This window comes from Cantharellus anzutake (assembly GCF_015039405.1).
Source record: "Cantharellus anzutake strain C23 chromosome Unknown EI90scaffold_10, whole genome shotgun sequence".
NCBI classification, from domain to species: Eukaryota; Fungi; Basidiomycota; class Agaricomycetes; order Cantharellales; family Hydnaceae; genus Cantharellus; species Cantharellus anzutake.
The window spans coordinates 893360-910302 of record NW_024066960.1 but is presented as its reverse complement, the minus strand read 5'-3'; the positions used below and the strand labels follow the sequence as shown (position 1 = coordinate 910302).

Below are 16943 nucleotides of genomic sequence, written 5' to 3'. Positions count from 1 at the left end.
TATTTTCTCTAGGCTTCCATAATTCTGCATGGGAAGAGTTCACTGAAATGTCATAGATGTGCTTTCCTGTTGTGCTCGTCGCCCCGGTGCCACTTGAGACCCAGTGATCGGGGCAACCGGGATCGACACGGGCACGAGGCTAGGTGTCCTCATCTCGGCTGCCTGACTCCAGTTTTCCGTTTGTGACTGGCGGTTAACATTGTGCGTGCGACCCCCCGGCCGCCTACGTCAGTATGTGCACCGCGTTTCCGCGATAACATGTGCGGTTCAGGATGCGAGTAGCCTATAAATGGCAGGCTTCTTTGGAGCTGCCTGGACGCATACTCATCGGCACTCTGAAGACCCCCACGAATCCGGAAGTAAGGAGCTTCTTCCGCTTGATCCTCAATTTGAGCTTCCCCCCCATTGGAGGCAACCTTCTGGATGATCGCACCTCAGCCTCAAACTCTCAAAGGACCCTGCGGCTACACTGTTATACACCATAACGTCACCCCGTGCACTCACGCACAACAAAGATCCATAACCAGACTCTCGCGTGATAATTTGGCGCAATAACATGTAATGTGCCCTACTACGGTGTATTGCCGGCCACGCCAACCGATATTAGGATGCGTGTTCATTGATTCAACGCAAAAAGAAAGCAGGTAATTGAATAACGTAATAGTTCTTGCCTCCGAGATTTCTGATACGGTGAGTATCACTAAAATTTGAACCTGCGAGACGACCAGTCAGTGTATCATCGCACCTTAAAGCAACAGGACTTACCCGCCTGTACGACCCATAACATTAAGAGGGTCATACTTCTCCTTGATCTTCTTCAACCTCTGTACATTATTCCCATACATCTTCTCCAACGGCGTGTCAGCAAGACAATTATTCGGGTATAAAGTTAACGAGTCAATGTCTTGTCCTTCAGCCTTGGCGGCGGCAGCGATATTCGCCGCAGTTTGCTTGATTCCTCGTATCTGGGCATCGTCGGAGTCGGGAGATGTCCAAGCAAAGTAAATGTTCAAGGGGGAAGCGAATTTGTCGTGTGGGAATGCACTCGGAGTAGCGTGCTTTGGGATGCTAGTTAGGAATGGCTCAATGTCGTACGAAACGAGCAGTCCAGAGTTCGCTTGGTTGTAGGCACTCCAAGTCTGATATAAAATAACATCAATTTATTTATCTTTTAGGATTCGTTGTGACCCTGCGAGCTTGGGACCTAACTGGAATTTCTGCAAGGATGGTCTTTAGAATACTGGGCGACAATCTTGCTAAAGATACCCCCATGAAAGCTCCACTAGAGTTACATGAAATGGGTTTAGCTCGATCACGTAAATAACTGAAATAAAAATATATAAAATATAAACCCACCGGAAACCGGCCGCTGTATGACTCGGGACACTCAGGACGAAATCAAGAAAGTTCCTCGTTGTGACATTCTGAGAAATACTCGGAATGTTCAAAAATCTGTCGAACAGTCCAGGTGGGGCAGTAGGCTTGTTGTAGAATACGAGCACAGTCGTAACCTGTGTCCCGCTTGCATACTGGTTGAACACGGGGAGAACGTTGGCATTGGGATCGGTATTTGAATGTTGGAAGTCAACGATTGCGTCTGCGAGCTTGCTCCACTGTGACCCGGAGTAAAGGATTAAGCCTGCCTGTATAAAGCGGTGGGTTTTGTATCAATACAAGGAATATGCTTTTGCGCAAGTTGAGGCAAGAAAGTACGCGCCCAAATTTGACCTTGAGGATAGGTCTTCAAAGTGAATCTTGTTACAATCCCCTGTGGAGGATCAAGTTGATTATGAGACTGTCGGGCGGAACCAGAAAAGTCTCACAAAATTATTGTAACCACCCTGAAGTCAACCCCAACGCCTCAGTAGGTATGTTTTTTGATGACAAGCAGTATACTGAAGAGTAACTCACCTTTAAGCCAAAGAAGAGATCACGGAACTTATTATGATTCGTGACTTCGACGACTTTTCCACTTGGTAGAACGAGCTCGAATGCGGTGACAGAATCCACCGTTAACCCATGGAGGTTCGTCAACCATGAATACCCTCTCAGCGACAGACGGATCAGTCAGGTGTCGACACAATCTGGAACAATCATTGCAGTGTCTTACCTCCACCAAGGGTTACTCCAGTCGCGCCAATTCCAGACACACGTCCGCCAACGACATTGACACCATGAGGCTCTAGAGCCGCGTACACATCATCCCAAATGACACCTGTCGGGATATCTGCGGTGCTCGTCTTGGGGTGGTAGATAACTTTGTTGAAACGAGTCATGGCAATAAGAACGCCAGTCGTAGAGCTGAAGCCTTGGTTGGAAGCATGGCCACCGCATTTCACCTATGCCACAACCAACGATTCAGAATTTGCTTCTTTCACCTGTTATTCTGCAAGCCGACAACTCACAGCAAAAGGAGAAGTAGACTTGGCCAGGATTTTCATCTAGACAAAGGGATAAGACCCCTCATGAGCTCGTTGAACGGTTACAAATGGCAGCCATTCAACTCACAATTTTCGACACATCATCAACAGTTCCTGGTTCAACGGTGCACTTTGGGTACTGCACGCTTGAAGACATGAAATGCCAGATATCTTGAGAATAGTGAGGATCCGAGGGGTAATAGACGGAAGAAGCATTCGAGATAGCTTGCTGAATAGCTAGGCATGTGGAGTCGTTTGTGGCAACGGCAGCACCTCCTCGCCGTGCAACCATGGCTATATCAACCGCTGGCAGCGGTGTAAAGGCCAAAACACTCGGGAAGAGTAGAAAAATACCAACGACGGTGTCAAGTACGCGCCGCATCATCTGTCAGCCTGTTCAAATAAGGAATCGAGAGGCGTGGACCTTGATGAAAATCCAGAAGCATCTCAGATGACTGAGTTTTTGCCTTTTTATCCGCATTCCTGCCCTACTGCTTCGGGCCCCGTACGTGATTAAAATGATGGTCATCATTTTTCCCGGGGTTTGAAACGCAAGTCAATTATGCGTTCATCGAGGTCAGGCACGGACGGACAGGGTTCCCAACTGGGGCATGTGGATGGGATAAAGTTCATTCCTTAGAACGAAGCGAGGGTGATTCCTTCTGGTGTGTGTGTGAATATTTGACCGGAAGGCAAGGGGAAGGACTGCCGATAAGTAAGGCCGTATTCGGGGCTACAACGCACGGGTTGTTTTCCATATTTGAACTCCTACGTATGATGGAATGACTGGTTTGGAAGTATAATACTCCCGGGACATGGTACTGAATACAACTTGGGCTCGATTGACTTGTCGGCAAAGTTGATCCGTTCACTAAGTACTTGGTCGCCAATGCTCGGCCAGGGCGCCGAAATGGACGCTAGAACTGTTCAGCTCCTATGAACTAGTACGTGGTGGGCAGGTAAAAAACCGTACTGCCAAGGTAGGCGACTGAAGTGGTCGTTCACAGGCTTGGCAGACGGAGGCGAGCTGAAGGAGAAATTTGCTTCCGACGCGACGTCAGCACGACGTCAAGCCACAAGTTGCGAACGAGGCGATCAGAAAGTGCGGGAAAATGTGAGGCAAGCCAATAACAATAAGGGAGCGAGAAAAGGCGAGGCAACCTATATTATTCGGACTGCTTCGATCATAACTCACCCCAGCTTTTAAGTGTGTTGTCGCGATATTTCAGTAGGTGGATATTCCATCAAAGCAAAGCATGACGTATATAATAATTGTAAAATCAATTCGGAAGTCGAGCATGAACATTCACAGAGCCGGAGACGAAACAACTGTCCATGCCCCTTATCAACAGTCCACGGAACGAAACAGACAAACGTGAGAACCAAAGACTCGCAAAAGTACATCAATCTCCCATCGAATAGGTCGCAGTAGAGCGAAACCATTCACTCCATGCATCATCATCATCATTCCGCATCTTCACTATCAATCATGTCCCTCTTGCCTCCGTACTGAGAGATAGCCCTGGCCTTGAATGCGGCAAAAGTATGATGTCCGTGCTTTGGTGGATTGATGGCAAAGACCATCCCCTTCCCACAGTGCGATACGGGAACCGTCTGGCGACAGAAGAACCACAATGGGTCTTTCGTTTTGACGTGGTACAAGACTGTCTTCGGCTCGGGATACGAGGGCTTTATGGGCTCAAAGCCCGAGTCGAACCCATGCCTGAGCTTCTTACACGGGTACTCGAATGAGGATTGGCTCGCTAGGTGATCAAACCAAAAAAAAAAACAAAACGAAAAAACTCTTCAGCCCAAAAAATCCAAGGCAGGAAAAAATCGCACCTGTATGGTTCTTTGGATGGAATATAAATTTCACCACATCCCCTTTGTGAGCGGACTGCCGTGGGTGAGGGACGTCAGGAACAAAAGTAAAACATTGTGACGGCGATAGCAGCGCTATGACTTGATACGCACAATGTAAGGGGGATTGTATGCAAGTGTACTGTTAGGCCCGACATTGACCTTGAGAATGAGGTAGTTCAGCAATGCACAGATGATTACTCCACGACTGTTCTCTTACAATATGCGTCTTCGGTTTAGCGAGTGCCGAACTCAGAATGGCCAGCCCCGCGAATGCATAGAGAAAGAGTTTCATTGTGTTCCGAATTTTGTGAGGGGGGGTTGTGTGTGCAAAAGTGAGAGGGTAACGTATGAGTTCAAGGGACCCCCAAGAAAAGCCCGCCATTTATAGCCTGCCCCCACATCCTGACAGCACGTGCTATTGCAAGGAATAACGGCACTGGCGCTTGTTGCACATCAGGGACCGATGAGTACACGGGGCAGCAGCCGTGATATGTAAGGACACCTGAGGCACAGTACTGACTTACTGGCTGAATTTCATCTGATTCCATCTGTACATAACCCTTAGGCAGATGACCAACCTCTATTGGAATACTGTAACCCAACAACAAGTTGGCAGCTCTAGCACCGCCTATGTCATCAGGCACGACGATCTTTCAGGTGACCGTCAAAGTATTTTAGAGTTTTTGACAGCAACTTGGAAAAAGAAGTTAAACGTTTGGGAGTCTAATCACAGGGACCGAGTGAGTGGTATCGCTTGGAGAACGGTGAGGGCAACGAGTGTTTCCATACGTGAGGGTTTGGGGATTGGCGCTGGGAAAAAGCTAGAATACCAATTCGGATCGTTTACGTCAATTGGGGCTGGCTGGTGACGACCCCGTATTGTGACATTTACGTATCAAAAATCAAATGGCTTGGCAACTTGATGAAAGCTACGAACAAGCAGATCTGTGAGAACACCGTTCCGATCATTACATACATAGCACGAATGGGGTTTCTACGCCGAATAGCAATAGCCCCAGCTTTGAACGTGTAACATCCTGCAGGTGCAAACAACTTGTTGGGTGGGTTTTGATCGTTGGCAAAACGACGCACGGTCCTTGAGTTGATTATTTTCGCACATCTGATCCCCAGCTTCTACTTAACGTAGAGTTTGTCCAGCTAGAAACTCGGAGTTCAGTCAATTCAGTAATCAAATTCAACTCACCTGACACGCACGTGCGATTCCTATCTAAGGCTTTGACAGCCCCACACAGCTCATGACAGCAAGCCAGCGGAAAACGCTCGATGTATTTTTTGGATGATCATGATCACAAGATCTCCTGTTGTAATCATTTCTTTCAAATTGACGGGTTCACTGAATTACGATTACTTATTCGCGGTTCTTATTCCTTCGCAAATTCACATTGATGTTTTGTTTCAACAAGCCCCGCGATGGGAGGTGGTCACTTCGGGCGTTCTTACAACCAGTACTGACCGCACATACTGTACTAACACGACCAACAACCGGTCACGCGTCACACGAAGGTCTTGGATTGAATTAAAAATCAACACAACTGAATTGATTGGGTGCCTCCGGCAATTGCCGGAGGCCGTGGGAACCGGTTGTTGGTCGTGTGAGTACAGTACTAGAGAGTTTCATTTCTCCTCAAATTCTGATTCTTTTGTTTTGTTTTCGGGAATTGGAACGAGGCTAACGTGAGAAATGACAACTTGGGAACGGAAGCGTGCCAGGAGGCAGGTGGGTGGCGCCATGTTGGAGTGAGAAAACGTGAGATGAATGCTGCCAACATGAGGCAGTTTTCATCGTCTCTACATGGGCTGGTGGGAGTGACGATGTCGGAAGAGAGCGAGGTAAGCGATGAACGCTGCCGATATCATATCGGGCTGTTTCACTGCGTATCAGTTGCGTCTGAATAAATGGACATGAAAAATGTCAGCAACGAGGGACGCATCCGCTGGTAGCACAACTGTTACTTACCATTTCTCCAGCACCTTCAGCAAATAAACGTTTTAGACATGATTTCCAGGTTCACGATGCCACTGTGGAGCAGCTAACAAGGGACGGTACGGGCGGTTGTGCTGCCATGCCAGGAATGAAGAACTAAGTATCTCGCAACGGGAGTAGCTATTGCCTGGCCTAAGGCAAGACCATCTGTCTGGAAGGGCACGTTGCACGACACAAGGTCACTTACCGAGATCGAGCAGCATCGTTGAACCGCTCGTGCCAGTAGCGCTGAACTCCAACGGCCTGTATAGTCCATAGACACGTGACCCGTAGTTGGTCGCGTGGTAGGCAAAACCTGACTTCGTAACAATATATAGTTGCGTACCCGCCGCTGTGAACCACCGTCTACTTTCTAACTTGGGCGTTTAGCCCCGCTTGACTCCCGTTTACCTTACTTTTCGCACATCCTACTCCCCCATTAGGCAGGTTACCAGCCTCTATTAGTATAGATCCCCCATCACCGCCGCTAACTAAACATTGGTTAGTGACTGGGGAGTGTGTTTGTATCCCTGCCTCACAGTGTCGACTATACTCCTCAAGTACCTGCCTTGCTCTCGCTTCTAGCATGCCAGTGAGGACAAGAAACCAAGTAGCGCTGCATCGTGATCGTTCCGACCACAACGACCATCAGCCTCTTTACAAACTTCCCCCTGAAATCATTTCCGAGATCTTCCTATATGGCCTCCCGGATGTCTTACCAGCTATGATGAAGATGGCCCTGGATTCATTGAGTGATCTGTGGAATGAGCGTATACGCTATCTCACCTTGATCACAGGCGTGTGCGCGCTGGTTCGAGGCGCCATCTTGTGTGATCCTTTATTTTGGAACGTGATAGGATATGCGCATAATCGGGGTCAAGAAACCCTGGTGGAGACGTATCTGGAAGCGATGTCTGTATTCATTCGGCGTTCAAGAAACGTGAACGTGCATCTCGTCTTGGTTGACTCCGACCCGTTTCGCCTGACAATTGGTGTGGAAACATTGCAAAAGCTTCTTTATCCCATCCTTCCCCGGTGCTCTACCCTTGTGTACCGAGCTTATTCTCCTCTTCCCTTCTTCCCCCTCCCTGGGAAGTTGAAGGCCCTAAAAACCCTTGTGATCGCGGCAGTCGGGCTTCATCGTGATGGAACGTATTTCCCAATTTTTGACGACCACAACCCGGGTTGTTCCCTCGAAGACCTCGGTTTAGAGACTTGGTGGTTCGATAAGGATAACAAGACTTTGGGGGGGAGTTCGACCTTTGCTTCTGTGCGTACTCTGACTTGTAGCTTCCAGAATGGGTATGTAGTGGGGCAATTCCGTCGGGTGCTTTCCCTTATGCCCCGGCTCAGGCATCTTGTGGTCGACTTGCATGTTGAGGGCTTTTGGAGCGGCTGGGATTTTGATATCACCACTCAAACACCACGGGAAAAACGTATCATCATTCCATCCCTAATCTCGGCTCAAGTCGCACTCAATGCGTCCCATGGGTTCTTCCAATTGGTGAATGCTCCTCAATTACAACATCTGTGCCTCAGTCCCTTCAGGCCAACCAAGGCATTCCCGTTTATAAGCAGTCGGATTCTCACTCTTCATCCGAGCCTGACGACATTCCCAAGTTTGAAGACGATCCGCATCGATATGTCGACGTGCCCCGCAAAGGTGATGGAGAGATTACTATATAACGGGACCTCGCTTGTGATGATTGAAATGCTATCGGCCAACCTCTTCACTCTCGATACCTTTCTAGACATCCTTTCAAACAGCAACACGGCCCTTCCACTTCTATCCTTTGTTCGAATCGTGTGGACATTTGATTGGCGTGAATCACTCCACTCATATCCTGTTTGGGAAAAGATCGCGAAGATTCTGATGAACTCCAAGGAAAGAAAGAACGTTCGGATAGAGCTTGTTCGAGATCCTGCCCAATGGGATGCCCGTTACATAGACGATTCGTATCCGGCTTCGTTAGCACCGCAGAGAATAGAGAATGTGAAGGGGAATGTTCAAACTGTTGAACCCCTGCACATGAGATATCAAAGGCTCTATGGGTCTGAGGCGTAAATCCATTCGTTCTGATGGTTGTTCGTAGTAGGTTGCGATTTGTAGCTTTGCTCGAGAACGGCTCGTATGTACTGGCCGACATGCCATGTCACGATGACTGTCATCAGCACCCTCGGGGCATTCACTCCGTTTTGAGGCAAAGTATCCAAGCTTGGATATTACCAGAATCCCCATGGAATCCTGGAAGTATCCGACGCTGGATATTGAAGTATTCCACATCGAATACAACCAGTTACCCCCGCTCGGATATAACATGGATACGAGACAGCCCAAGAAGAGTCAACAGGGACATCGCTCACAAACACTCTTGGATAAACCCAGGATATCGCTGACACTGATTGATCACAAATATTGTTCAAAAGTTTCTAAATACAACGTTGTGAGCTTTTCTAAAGCTCACAACCAGCTAGAAACTCGGAATGGCACACAAGGGGAAGGTCAAGTGTGTTGAAAGTTGTGCTGCCGAAGAGAAATTCGCCTGCTGCATCCATGGTAAATCGGGAAAAAATGTCCTGGATGTCTATGGCTTGGGAGCTGTTGAATCGGGCAAGGAAACTTTTTACTGTTCGAAGATATTGAAATCCCGGACACGCTCACGGGGCTGTGTTTCATATAGAGAAAAAAGGTAGGTGGAATGTGAGCATCATTGAGGTGAGGGAGACAAACCAAAGAAGGGGCATGTCAAGGCCCTGTGGGCCTTTGCCTCGACACCGTCCACTCCAAATACCCCATCACCAAACGACCCTTGGTCCTATACACAAGGCAGCCAAAGAAAATTGGTCATAAATAATTAGGCAAAGGCGAAGCGAAGGCTCGGAGGGGAATGTAAAGTGGAGGGACTTTGATATCTCAAAGCTGGCCACATCTCCGACTCCGGGCTGACAATCCCCGATGAGGAGACCCGCCCAGAGGATCTTAAAGTCATCAGCCCCTTACTCCATTCAAGATGCATGCTTTGGGAGCCTTTTGTTAGAAGGGCAAGACCTCAGTATGGCCAACCCCACCGTTCCTCCATCGCCCGACACGTACGAGAGTAAGTTCATTGCTCGAAAACGATGGCCCGCTGAGTCAATTTTGGATACGACACACGGTCTCCCAATGTTTCTTCTCCCAAAATATGAAGATATTATCATCCCAGAGCAGTCAGAATAGTAAGCCGGAAGCTGTCCTTGTTCGTCGTAGCCAGCTCTTAAGTGTGTTACAACTTCATTAGTCCGCCTATTCTTTGGGACTTCTACACCAATATAACGTACGCAGGAAACTCCATCCGCACAGCGCTGTTTGCTAATTTGCCTTGTTACCAGACGACCGGATGCACTATATGATAACGTAGGGGACTCTCATGTATTCTCCTCACGCGCGATGTTGATGGAACAAAACGAAAGTAGGCTCTTGGGATGACAGTCACAGATCATTGCCAATGTTCTCTCCCTCTTAGGCAGCAGTCCCAGTCCGATGCAAAGTATACAACCAGAGTACCTGGAAGACTGTGACACTGAGGGAGAGCCAGATCCTTGGTGTGAGCCGTCATGCTCCGTGCCCGGCCCATTCCATTAGCCCAAGGGACCCAAGGGACCCCAGTAAGCTCCTATGGGCGTTCAGACGCGAGCTTCCAGTTCGTCAACCCTCCAGACAACAGGCTGAACGGTCCTTCCGCAGATTTCTCTGACCTACCTTCCATTCCTCGAGCGCTATATGCCTATGGTGTTAAGAGAGATACAAGGCTACGGGAATAAGCTCAAACGATCGCCGGCCATGCCCATTATGCTCTGGCGATTTCCATAAATCGAGATCAACGTCATCGTCGAAGGAACACGATTGGAGGCATCTCCAGCAGGTACATCTCAAGAACGATGCAATCTCGTACATTGCAAGAAGCCAGCCAACTCGCGAAGAGCATAGCGAGATAAGGGCTTTCTACTGGGTGTACGGCGAACATCGATCGGATGAACCAATCATCAGCACGATCGAGGAAAGCAAGGTGCATTACCCTAGGTTGATGGCATGACTTGAATCTTTCGCCCCCCGGTGGGGCCATTTTATCTGTCCATCATGCGACGCGCCCATAGGGCGCGATCGGGCCAAGGATCGCCACCCTTCCGGCCATTGTAACGGGAGAGGCTCAGCTCCGCCTCCTCCATAACTTACGCCATGGCCCCTGCACCCTATGGAACTCGATGGACAAACTGCCAAACGTCCCCGCCCCTCTCCAACCCTCGATGGTGACGGTTACGCCCCCCTCACGGAAGAAGCCGTGCAAGCGAAATTGAACTTCCACGTCACCGCAACATTAACTTCCCGTTGCCGGGTATAAGCGAGCTTGTGTAACAAAGAGACAGATATATCCACCCCCAGACCCCTAGCTGATAGGATAGCGATCTCTTTGTTACATAAGCTCCCTTATACCGGGCAAGGATCTCTCGAAAAGCACTTCTTAAAGTTAATCATAGAGCGAAGTATTCTCTTGGGCAGTTGTGTAGATTTGTTCATGACGCTTCGTACTTATTGGTGGAATCATGATCTTACCACTGGCACTTCACGCTGTGCGAAACCTTCGTCTTTGTGTAGTTGCGACCGCCCATGCGAGTTTCAGTTCAAAAGCAACTTAATCAAGTTGCATATGCGCAAGCGCGCGTCCACCAGCGACGGCAATCGAGTACGAGTCTGACCGCGCCGGTTTAGGATCACCCTCCAGAAACGGTCGAACACAGCCCCTCTTCTCTTGCAGTTCTGCCTAATTTGAATCGCTGCTCGCATGCTCTCCCACTGACGCCGTGCTTCTGAGTCCTCAGATAGGGGCACGCGTGCCTAGGTGCTCAACATCCATCTCTGCGGTGTCCAGAGCTTCACGCTAAGAATGCCTGGTCGATCTGGAGAATCACACTCCTACAAAATTCCTATATTGAAATCTTCAGATCAGAGGCATCTGTTTAGACACCAGCCCAGGTGTTTACGCAGGCACGCGCTGAGTATAACGAGTGCATGAGTTTTTGTTCCCCTGGTATTTTTTGTCGAGCAGCAGATTTCTTTGGCATTACTTTTCTTCGCCTCTCTTATTACTCAGTTCTGGAGCTGTCCCTATGTTGCAATTGGGCCGGGGCCCAGAGGAGCTATTGCATGCAGGAAAGCCAGGAACCGCCCATAAAATTCTCGTCGCTTGGTCACCAATCTGAGCTCCCCTCCCCCCTTGAAAGTCTGTGGCTAAATAGTGGCAGCATTGTACTGGCATCACTCCATACACTCACGCGCAGCAAAGATTAATCTCAAGGCCCCCATGCGTCCACATCCCACTTATATCAACCATTGACACCCATGGAAGAAATTAACGGAATGTTCTTGCCTCCAATTCCTGATACGGTTAATATCACTAAATTCCGAACCTGCCAGAAGACCAGAACAGCCCTCAGTACACCATAACGTATGTTATTGGAGCTTCAGGAACGACTTACCTGCCTGTGCTGCCCATAACGTTAAAAGGGACATAATATTATTCCCGTACAGCTTCAATGGCGTGTCAGCGCGACGATCATTTGAGTACTGAGTCAATGAGTCAAATGTCCTGTCCTTCAGCCCTGGCTGCAGCAGCGGTATTCGCCGCAGTTTGTTTGTTTCCTTATATCTGGGCCCAGTCGAAGCCGGGAGATGTCCAAGAAATGTAAATGTTCAAGGGAAAGTGTCGTGTGGGAATGCACTCGGAATAGTGTGATTTGGGATGCTCGTTCGGAATGGTTCAATGTCATACGAAACGAGCAGTCCCAAATGTGCGTGGCAGTAGATGACAGCTCTGCTAAAGATACCCCCATGAAAGTTCCACTAGATCGGCTCAGTTCAATCATGTTGAAAACAGAATAACCCGCCAGATACCAGCTCCTCCGTGACTCGGGACGCTCAAGACGAGATCCAGGAAGCTCCTCGTCGTGACAATACTCGGAATGTTCAAAGGTGTAGTAGGTTCATTGTAGAATACGAGCACAGTGGCGGCCTGTGTTCTGCCTGCATATTTATTGGACACAGGGAGAACGTTGGCATTAGGATCGGTATGAGAATCGACTATGGCGTCTGCGAGCCTGTTCCGGAGTAAAGGATTGACCCTGTGGCGGCGGTTTGTATCAATACAAGGAATCCCTTGCACAAGCTGAGTCAGCAAGATAGGCGCCCAAATTTGGCCTCGAGGATAGGTCGTCAAAGTAAAAATTCCTTGTGGAGAATGTTAATCATGAGACTGATGTTGGGGCGAAACCAGAAGAGTCTCATGAAATTATTGTAACCACCCCGAAGTCAGACCAACGCCTCGATGGGAATGCAGTATAGTAACTCATCCTTTAAGCCGAAGAAAAGATCAGAGAACGTATAATCCGTGACCTCGATGACTCTTCCACTCGGTGGAATGTGCTCGAATGCGGCGACAGAATACACCGTTAACCCATGAATATCCCTCACAACAACAGACGGATCGGTTAGGTATCCACAGTCTAAACAACGTGTCGTATTCCCACCGAGCGTTAACCCAGTTGCGCCAATTCCAGATACACGTCCGCCAACGACATTGACATGATAAGGCTCAAGAGCCGCGTACAGATCATCCCAAATGACGCGTGTCGGGACATCCACAGAGCTCGTCTCGGGGTGATAAATAACTTTATTGAAACACGTCATGGAAACGAGAACGCTGGTCGTAGACCTGAAGTTTGGAGGAATGGCCACCACATTTCACCGATGCCACACCAACGATCCAGAATTTGCTTCACCAGATGTTGTTCTGCAACACGACACTCACAGAAAAAGGAGATGTAGTCATCTAAATAAGAGGGATAGGCCCTGAGCTTGTTGAATATGACAATGCAAGCATTCAACTCACAAACTCGTACTAAGGAGTTCCGTGTCAAAGAGATATTGACGGCGACCATCATTTTCGGGTAAGTGCAGCTCAATTTTGTGTCCATCGAGGTCAGGCACGACGGTCAGGGTGCCAACTGACGTTCATTGTTTTTCCCCTTTCGGAACGAAGCGAGGAGATTTCTTGGTGTGTGAATTGTTGGACGAATGGCAAGGGCACAACGGACGATTTGTTTCCCGTATTGGACTTGCACATATGGGACGGATACAGTACTCTCGGGACAGGTACTGATTCGAAACCATCAAGAAACCATTACCCCGATTGATCCGTCGGCAAAGTTATACCACCCACTGGTGGCAAGGTCATTTGCCTGCCTCACCACTAGCCTACAAGAGTGGAACGCCCCTAGGGTCTATTCGGTACCCAGAGACTAGTTTGTTGAGAGGCAAAGCAAGGGATCTCGCTAGTTGGTCTTGTTTCTTAGGTGAGCGATTCGGTTGTGACGAATAGCTGGTGCTGCAGGCTGACTCAGATGTCGGGCTAGAGCCATTGTGTACAACCGCTAGGACGCACATTATGAGTGTCAGTCGAGAAATAGTCGAAGTACTGCAAGCTCTGACGCATTTAGCTCTTTTGCTTTTGGGTGCTTACGCCGCAGGTAGGTGTATCCGTGGTCATAGGACTCTGAAAGCACCGCATCCCGTTCGATCTGCGAAGTTAAGTGGGGTACCGCTTGGTTAGTACCATGGTAGGGGACTACATGGGAATCCCGAGTACCGCGGTTCTCTTCCTCTTTTTTCTTTTTCCTCTTCGTATTATCATCTTCACCAATACTACAGTGGATTAGGGTGCCGGGAACGCTACAATTTTGGTGTATTCTCAACCGCGATTCAATCCGCCCGAGAACTGCGGAAGCCAAACCCACGAAACAGTTGAGTTCACGCAGCACATGTACAGCCAAATCCCCTCAGCTGCATATTGAGTTATGACGGAGCATGTGCATGATGCAGGTAATGCTGTTTTCTATTCCAAAATTACATGAGCATTATCGCGTCATACGCCAGTCTCCAATCCTCTCCCCAGTGGGTTGCAATTGAGCGTATCCACAGTCCGCGGAGCGATGGTGGAGTGAGAAATGTGAAAAAAAAATCACAGCAACTGCTTGAAGAATGACAAACTCAGGCGGGGTCTCAGCCAATGGCAACGTTGATGGTGAACAAGCATGCAAGGCGAGAGAATAGCGGGATCTTCAGGCGGCGTTCCCCAATTATTGATACTGGAAGAAGGGCCCCAACATGGTCGAGGCGCCGAGGGCGCTTGCTGCCAACAGAATCCTCTAATCTGTTCCCAAGCAGTGCGAGCTCTTCTGGCTTGTTCATGCCTCGAGTTTACGGTTCCATGAACTCCAGCATACAAGTCAGGATTTCTTCCTGGCTCATGATGCATCCTGTCTGGCTAACTAGTAGGCTTGGATGGACAGATGAGCGCGAGTACTATCCCAGTGATTTCCCACGGGGAACACAGTCTGAAGCGAAGCGCTGCGTCATGAGGAAGGCTTCGGTATTGAATGTCACGAATCATGTCACCACATTCACTCTGTCACTTCAATCCCAGAATTTCCAACATCGACGATGACCACTGTACCACTCGATAAGTTTGATCCTAACAAAGCCGAGAATTTGGATGAGGTATGGCGCCACTCCCTTGTGTGGTAACTGAAATAACTCTATCTAGATCGAAAAACAATTCGCTGTCGTTGCGGTCCAGCATGCTGAAGTATGATCGATATTCAACAAGCTGCCTTTGGCCACCCTGAAAGCTTCTGACCGACGCAGCGATTTAGATATACTGGAGGATCTTGAGGAAGCCACCCCAGTCAATACGTTTGACAAAGTGAGCCAAGTCGCAGTGCAAAGTGTGACCAATGAGTCATGTTTCTGCAACTTGTCAGGATCGACGATGCTATATTCGAAGCATTCAGAGAGGGGTTCCCAGAGTTATTCGCTGATACGAAGCAGATTGAGGTCGTAGACGAGGACTCGATGAAGAGCCCAGGTAATAAGACGCGATGGAGAAAATGGATCGAACAGTGAGTGGTGATATAACTTCATTCCTCGCCCAGCTTGAGTGCTTTTGACGACTCAGGTTTAAAGACAAGGTGCAGGACTACAATTTTGGGACACTGTTACGTAGGGACGCTCGCGTCGAATATACCGAGGACAACACAATATTCGGTGATACACTCCTTCAGAACACATCTGATCTTTTTTTACTTATCCCCTTTTTCAGTCGTTCGCATGCAGGTTGGGATATTACATCCTATTAGTTATCTCCCGTATGCTAACAGCTTCGATCCTCCCGACAATCCACTGATTTACTAAAGTTCCTGGCATTCGAGGTATGGCGCTGTAAAGACATTTCATTACGATAACTTACTTCCCTGTCACAGATCGCTCGGAATCGCATGACTCTGAACGATGAAGCACACTCCAAGGCAAAGGCGGAGGCATCGTAAATGACTTATTCTGGCATCTCCAGCTCTTCCCGCATGCCACATAATTGTTTCTTTACACGTCACTCGTGGCCTTTTTGTATTGAACAGTGATGTTACTCTCGTGTACTCCGCACACGCTCTATGAAAGTGGGATGGTTGCCTAGTTATTCGCATTGACTAGGAAGTTCACGACACCGGTGTGATCTTGTGTGACCGATGACGTGAGCAAGAGTCAGATTGCGATAAATACCCAAAGCTCACGCACTTCCTGCGAGCACTCGCCTTCCTCAGCTTCCTCAACAGCAGTGGTAACCATGGCTGTATGTTATATCCACTAAAGAGCTGCTCTTGGTGGTGTTGGACACTAACTGCTTGTCTAGTACAAGCTCCCAGATCTTCCTTACCCATACAATGCTCTCGAGCCTTTCATCAGCGAGGAGATTATGACCTTGCACCATAAAAAGCATCACCAGACCTATGTCAACGGCCTCAACGCCGCAGAGGTGTCGATCGCCACCGCTCCTTCATTCAAGGAGCGTATCGCTCTCCTTAATGCTCTGAAGTTCAACGGAGGAGGTGAGAGCCCCAAAACTTCAAAGGGAAAGGCTCTACTTGACGTTTTATTATTTCCTCCTGCCTCCCTTCAACTCTCCTTGTATCCACTGCACCCAATGGCAACTCATCGGCCGATCGGCGATCTACTCGTCTCGATCGTTGAAATGAATCATGACAAACAGGCCACATCAACCACTCCTTGTTCTGGAAGAATCTTGCGCCAGCTAACCAAAGTGCTCTCAAACCAGGCCCTCTGAAGGACGCAATCGACCGTGACTTTGGCGGTCTTCAAAACCTTCAGAAGGAATTTAATGCCACTACTGCCGGTATTCAAGGTTCCGGATGGGGGTGGCTAGGATACAATGCTAAGACCCAGAGGTTGGAAATCGTTACAACGGCGAATCAGGACCCACTTTTGTGTGAGTATGGAGTCGTCTTTATATTTGTCTGCCATTCGATCGGTGGCAGAGCTGACATCGTTGTCTGGCTGTTTAGCCCACGCCCCGATTATTGGAGTTGATATCTGGGAGCATGCGTTCTACCTCCAATACAAGAACGTTAAGGCAGACGTGCGTGAACTCGATCGTCAACTCCCCCATCATCTTCAAATTCCTGATTCATTTTCCGCACTCAGTATTTGGTTGCCATTTGGAACGTCATCAACTTTGATGAGGCGGAGAAGCGTTTCATTGATGCTATCAAGGCTGGTGCTAAAATCTAAGTTT

General features: G+C 48.7%; 7 protein-coding genes across 7 annotated transcripts; 4 read left to right on the top strand and 3 right to left on the bottom strand.

Moving 5' to 3' along the window:
• Nucleotides 1-700: 700 nt before the first annotated feature.
• On the bottom strand, nucleotides 701-2712 carry EI90DRAFT_3144624 (FAD-binding domain-containing protein; the record flags this gene model as incomplete). Its single annotated transcript, XM_039065170.1, has 10 exons — nucleotides 701-713; nucleotides 766-1139; nucleotides 1210-1324; nucleotides 1357-1643; nucleotides 1718-1768; nucleotides 1824-1841; nucleotides 1912-2045; nucleotides 2111-2339; nucleotides 2406-2441; nucleotides 2509-2712. The coding sequence occupies 10 exons, from the start codon at nucleotides 2710-2712 to the stop codon at nucleotides 701-703; spliced, it is 1461 nt and encodes a 486-aa protein (XP_038919671.1).
• Nucleotides 2713-3884: 1172 nt separating this feature from the next.
• EI90DRAFT_3119350 (Cupredoxin) lies at nucleotides 3885-4575 on the bottom strand (the record flags this gene model as incomplete). Its single annotated transcript, XM_039063205.1, has 4 exons — nucleotides 3885-4183; nucleotides 4263-4317; nucleotides 4395-4442; nucleotides 4501-4575. The coding sequence occupies 4 exons, from the start codon at nucleotides 4573-4575 to the stop codon at nucleotides 3885-3887; spliced, it is 477 nt and encodes a 158-aa protein (XP_038919670.1).
• A 2021-nt stretch (nucleotides 4576-6596) lies between these two features.
• EI90DRAFT_3152407 (uncharacterized protein) lies at nucleotides 6597-8494 on the top strand. Its single transcript, XM_039065788.1, has 3 exons — nucleotides 6597-6710; nucleotides 6774-7569; nucleotides 7621-8494. Exons 2-3 carry the CDS (start codon nucleotides 6854-6856, stop codon nucleotides 8330-8332), a joined length of 1428 nt encoding a protein of 475 aa, XP_038919669.1. The 5' UTR covers nucleotides 6597-6710; nucleotides 6774-6853; the 3' UTR covers nucleotides 8333-8494.
• A 729-nt stretch (nucleotides 8495-9223) lies between these two features.
• EI90DRAFT_3152406 (uncharacterized protein) lies at nucleotides 9224-10562 on the top strand (the record flags this gene model as incomplete). The annotated part of the gene is made up of 5 exons (XM_039065787.1): nucleotides 9224-9483; nucleotides 9546-9581; nucleotides 9637-9716; nucleotides 9771-9851; nucleotides 9935-10562. 5 exons carry the CDS (start codon nucleotides 9224-9226, stop codon nucleotides 10066-10068), a joined length of 591 nt encoding a protein of 196 aa, XP_038919668.1. The 3' UTR covers nucleotides 10069-10562.
• Nucleotides 10563-12610: 2048 nt separating this feature from the next.
• EI90DRAFT_2968735 (uncharacterized protein) lies at nucleotides 12611-13245 on the bottom strand (the record flags this gene model as incomplete). The annotated part of the gene is made up of 2 exons (XM_039055629.1): nucleotides 13191-13245; nucleotides 12611-13130 (listed from the first exon to the last, which is right to left on the bottom strand). The coding sequence occupies exon 2, from the start codon at nucleotides 12986-12988 to the stop codon at nucleotides 12611-12613; it is 378 nt and encodes a 125-aa protein (XP_038919667.1). The 5' UTR covers nucleotides 12989-13130; nucleotides 13191-13245.
• Nucleotides 13246-14800: 1555 nt separating this feature from the next.
• EI90DRAFT_3119346 (putative polysaccharide biosynthesis protein) lies at nucleotides 14801-15684 on the top strand (the record flags this gene model as incomplete). Its single annotated transcript, XM_039063204.1, has 8 exons — nucleotides 14801-14857; nucleotides 14904-14945; nucleotides 15013-15062; nucleotides 15121-15258; nucleotides 15315-15403; nucleotides 15459-15472; nucleotides 15553-15567; nucleotides 15619-15684. The coding sequence occupies 8 exons, from the start codon at nucleotides 14801-14803 to the stop codon at nucleotides 15682-15684; spliced, it is 471 nt and encodes a 156-aa protein (XP_038919666.1).
• A 293-nt stretch (nucleotides 15685-15977) lies between these two features.
• Nucleotides 15978-16939, top strand: EI90DRAFT_3119345 (superoxide dismutase [Mn], mitochondrial; the record flags this gene model as incomplete). Its single annotated transcript, XM_039063203.1, has 5 exons — nucleotides 15978-15983; nucleotides 16044-16239; nucleotides 16401-16637; nucleotides 16714-16787; nucleotides 16853-16939. The coding sequence occupies 5 exons, from the start codon at nucleotides 15978-15980 to the stop codon at nucleotides 16937-16939; spliced, it is 600 nt and encodes a 199-aa protein (XP_038919665.1).
• Between the last annotated feature and the right edge of the window lie 4 nt (nucleotides 16940-16943).